The sequence below is a fragment of the Medicago sativa genome, chromosome 1 (assembly GCF_051527215.1).
Source record: "Medicago sativa cultivar Bolivia chromosome 1, Bolivia_mono, whole genome shotgun sequence".
NCBI lineage: Eukaryota > Viridiplantae > Streptophyta > Magnoliopsida > Fabales > Fabaceae > Medicago > Medicago sativa.
In genome coordinates, this window is record NC_140749.1 from 76,499,296 (window position 1) to 76,503,912 (window position 4,617).

The window sequence follows — 4,617 nt, forward strand, 5'->3', positions numbered from 1 at the left end:
TCCCGTTATGTATCAGAGCATCCTAGACACGACGTGAGGAGTCTACTCACGAACACATCTAGTCCTAGTTACCTGCAAGTTACCCATACGAAGGGCAACATTTTCAAGCAGTAGGGGTGAGATTTCACATTCATTAATTAACAAATAATAATTCATAAAAAGATAACCAACAGCATATATCTAACCTTAATATCATCGTTTTAACAACATTTAACAAAGCTAAGTAGTCAACAACTTCATATTTACCAAAAGCAACATATTCATTCTTATAACTCATCATTTATATCATTTATTAAAGTTAGGACAGCAACAACAACGGCAAGACAGCAACATCATCACATCATTCATCATTTATTATAAGTTATGATGACTTTACAATGCAACAACAACTCCAACAACAACTTAGACAACTTCAACATGCATGTGGTACCACCGGGGCATTAAGCCCCCATCGCTAAGGTCATATTTGGACCTGTCGGGCATTAAGCCCCCATCGCTAAGGTCATAAGAACCTGTTGGGCATTAAGCCCCCATCGCTGACTATGCATCAACTCGACTCTAAATGCAACAACTTCATTTTTCATGTTAAATTCATTAATAATTACTCACAAGGATTTCATCACATCAAACAACATCTACTGGAACAACGATTAAATCAACAACATTTTTCATTTATACATCAGAACCTATTCCATCAAGGAAACAAGTCAAAACTGCAACAATTTACGAAACAGCAGGTCTGTACTGCACTAACTCGTAGTGGCGAGCTAAACTACTCGCAATGGCGAGTTCATCAGGGGAACTCGCAGCTGCGCACAACATTGCTCGCAGGTGCGAGCTAAGGGGTTACTCGCAGTTGTGAGGAAAGCTACTCGCAATGGCGAGCTCAACGGGGTTGCTCGTAGTTGCGAGTGGGAACGCTCGCATTTGCGAGCGATGACAGAACAGGGTTCTGTCGCAGCTCTGCAACACATCTCAGTCATCCAATTCTCACTACCCAGGCCCCCAATTCATTATAAATCAACATCTAAACGTTTTCTATGACTAATTAACATCTTTTTACATCAAACTACATCAAAGTTCACTTAATTCCTCCATTTTTAATGATTTTTGACCTAATCCCAATCCCTTAAACCTACAACAATTGACCACTTCCTATGAATCAAGACTTGTTAATAATGAGAGTTAGTCCCACCCTTACCTTAGATTATCTTCCTGAAATCCAACAGCCGCGTTCTTCGTTCTTAGGGTTATCTCTGACTTCTCTTCTTTCTCTCCTCTTTTCTCAGTTGTACGCGTTCTAACTTTTCTTTCTCACTTACAGATTTTATTATTTCCCTAATTGCTCTTCTCACCACAATCCTACTCTTTCCCCTTTTAATTAATTATTTCTACTAATAATAATATTTCTCCCCCACTTAAGAATAATACTTATGAGCATTTGAATTAGAAACAGATTCAAACTCCTATCATGTTAGAAAAAATGAGTGCCATGAGCTATGAGTTTGTCTTCTCCGCTCAAGGTGATCCAAACCTGCAAAACACAAAAAAGCCACCTGACCCCCTTAAGCCTACAACCCCAAAGCCTTCTTTTCGTGAAAAACTCCTAGGATCCTCCCAAGAAATACCAATCCGCGAGAAAGAGGATATGATCAAAAAACAATTGGTTCGAATCGAACTTGAAGATGGCAACCGACTCCTCCCTAAAGTTTACCTGGAACCTACGGTCTTCCAAGAACTCTGCACGCCATGGAAGGACGCCCTTGTTGTCAAGCTGTTAGGAAAGAACCTTGGATACAATATCATGAGAGATCGACTTCAAAGAATATGGAAACTCCAAGGAGGATTCGAAATCATGGATAACGACAACAGCTTTTACATGGTTAAGTTTGATCAAGCCGCGGACAAAGAAAAAGTAATCACCGGTGGACCATGGCTAATTTACGACCACTGTTTAGCAGTCACACATTGGTCCCCTGAATTTGCTTCACCAAATGCTAAAGTGGAACGCACCGTGGTTTGGGTTCGTTTTCCAGGATTGAATTTGGTTTATTATGATGAGAGTTTCCTTCTTGCAATGGCTTCAGCAATTGGTCGTCCAATTAAAGTGGACACTAACACATTGAAGGTTGAGAGAGGTAAATTTGCAAGAGTTTGTGTCGAAATTGATCTCACACTGCCAGTCGTTGGAAAGATTTGGGTAAATGGTCATTGGTATAAAGTTCAGTATGAGGGTCTCCATCTAATATGCACTAACTGTGGTTGCTATGGCCATCTGGGACGAAATTGCACCAACACACCAAACAGAACCGCTTCCACTGAATCTCCACAGTCACAAACCACCGCCAACCACCATGGAAGCAGTCAGCAGCCGAGTCAGTCCATCCCAGCCGTGACTCAGTCTCCATCAATGTCAGAATCCCAAAACGGTAAGGCATTAATTGTTATTCCTAATGATTTACCAGCAAATAATGGAGTAATAATTACCAATGATGAAGGAAATAAAGAACTTCATGGTGATTGGCTCCTAGTCACTAGAAAAAAGAGATCAACCAATAACTCCACATTATTCTCCCCAAAAACCGTTACCTCTAAAGCTAACCGTTTTACTGCTTTGTCAACAATGAACCAAAAATCAAGACCTGGCCCACAAAACCAAATATTTCCCCCACGCCCTAGTCCCACTGATACCACACGTGCCAATAAAACCACAAATGACCCTAAAAGAAGGCGACAAGAGGAAAACTATTTTGACCCATCCATAGAATATTCCTTTGTTCCCCCAATCAACAAGCCCAACACAAAGTCAGTAACTGACACTTCCAAAAAGATTGTCAAGCCGTCATATGTAGCCAAAAATCCCCCAAGAAACCCTAAGGACCATATGGACACTGCCCCGACCCCACACAACAAAGACCAAACAAAGTTTAATGATTCCAACCCTAAAGAAAATCCCATCCTTACCCCCATGAATAACAACCTCTCATCGCACCCTGAACTCAACAATACCACTCATATTTGCGACATCAGTGAGGATGTTCAAGTGGATTATAATGAAAGTGAAGCAAATCATGACTCCCATGGGAATAATGAAGAAGATATGGTCACGTAATCTTTACACTTCCTTTTTGTACTTTCTGTCTCCTAGTTTTGTTATGGATGCTCTCCTAGATAATGCAATCCTCTCTTAGAATATCAGAGGGGCTCACAATAACAATGCCAGAAGACACCTGAAAGAATTGATTAGAAAGTACAACCCAACTTTCATGGCTATTTACGAAACTCATATTCCTTTCAACAGACTCTCCTCTTTTTGGACAAATAATGGCTACGCCCCTATTCACATAATAGAAGCCAATGGACACTCTGGAGGAATTTGGCTCCTTCAACAGTCAGCTACCAACATTACCTCAACTGTTCTAGACTACAATCAACACTCCATCACCTTCTCCATCAGCCGCAACAATGCCATCACTGCTTGCACTTGCATATATGCAAGCCCTAACCCTGTTATGCGACCTAATCTCTGGAGTTACCTTATGAACATCAACCAAACCATTGACGTGTCGTGGATGATCATAGGTGATTTTAATGAGACTCTTCTCCCTAGTGATCAAAGAGGAGGCACCTTCCATCACAACAGGGCTGCCCTCTTCTCAAATTTCATGAATAACTGTAACCTTCTGGACCTCACAAATACTGGTGGTCGATTTACTTGGCATAGAAACAACAACGGCATTCGTATCCTCTCAAATAAACTTGACAGAGGACTTGCAAATGTTGACTGGCGTATATCCTTCCCTGAAGCCTTCGTTGAGGTTCTTTGTAGACTGCATTCAGACCACAATCCTCTCCTCCTCCGCTTTGGTGGGCTCCCTTTAGCTCGTGGACCTCGACCTTTCCGCTTTGAAGCAGCATGGATTGATCATAGTGACTATGCTGATGTTGTTAGAAATTCTTGGACCTCCACCAACCAAAACACTATCGCATCTCTCAACAAAGTCAGGGAAAACTCCATCATTTTCAATCAAGAAGTCTTTGGGAATATTTTTCAAAGGAAAAAGCGTGTTGAAAGTCGTCTCAAGGGCGTTCAAAATTATTTGGAGAGAGTTGATTCCTCTCGACACACCCTCCTTGAAAAAGAGTTGCAACAAGAATACAACCACATCCTTTTCCAAGAAGAAATGCTTTGGTATCAAAAGTCAAGCGAACAATGGGTCAAATTTGGCGATAAAAACAGCTCCTTCTTCCATGCTCAAACTATCATTAGAAGGAAGAAAAACAGAATCCATAGGCTCCAACTTCCTAATGGTATTACCACCTCAGATAGCACTATCCTTCAAGATAAAGCCCAAAAATATTTCAAATTTTTTTTTCTGCGGCAACCAGAACCCCCACAATCGTACCTTCAATGAGGGCGCCCACCCTGTCCTTGATGAAATTGGAAAAAATTCTCTCACCGCCCCTATTACCAAAATGGAGGTTTTTGCTGCCCTCAACTCCATGAAACCATACAAAGCACCTGGTCCAGATGGTTTTCACTGTATCTTTTTTAAACAATATTGGCACATTGTTGGTGATGACTTATTCCATTTGGTCCATTAAGCCTTCCTCACA

General features: G+C 41.2%; 2 protein-coding genes across 2 annotated transcripts; both read left to right on the top strand.

Moving 5' to 3' along the window:
- Window positions 1–1,492: 1,492 nt before the first annotated feature.
- LOC146957550 (uncharacterized) lies at window positions 1,493–3,112 on the top strand. The gene has a single exon (XM_085750728.1). It carries the CDS (start codon window positions 1,493–1,495, stop codon window positions 3,110–3,112), a length of 1,620 nt encoding a protein of 539 aa, XP_085606854.1.
- A 154-nt stretch (window positions 3,113–3,266) lies between these two features.
- LOC146957551 (uncharacterized) lies at window positions 3,267–4,415 on the top strand. Its single transcript, XM_085750741.1, has one exon. The coding sequence runs from the start codon at window positions 3,267–3,269 to the stop codon at window positions 4,413–4,415; it is 1,149 nt and encodes a 382-aa protein (XP_085606867.1).
- The last annotated feature ends 202 nt before the right edge of the window (window positions 4,416–4,617 follow it).

Coding starts and splice junctions, on each gene's coding strand:
- LOC146957550 (XM_085750728.1), top strand. CDS start 1,493: ATGAGCTATGAGTTTGTCTTCTCCGCTCAAGGTGATCCAAACCTGCAA.
- LOC146957551 (XM_085750741.1), top strand. CDS start 3,267: ATGGCTATTTACGAAACTCATATTCCTTTCAACAGACTCTCCTCTTTT.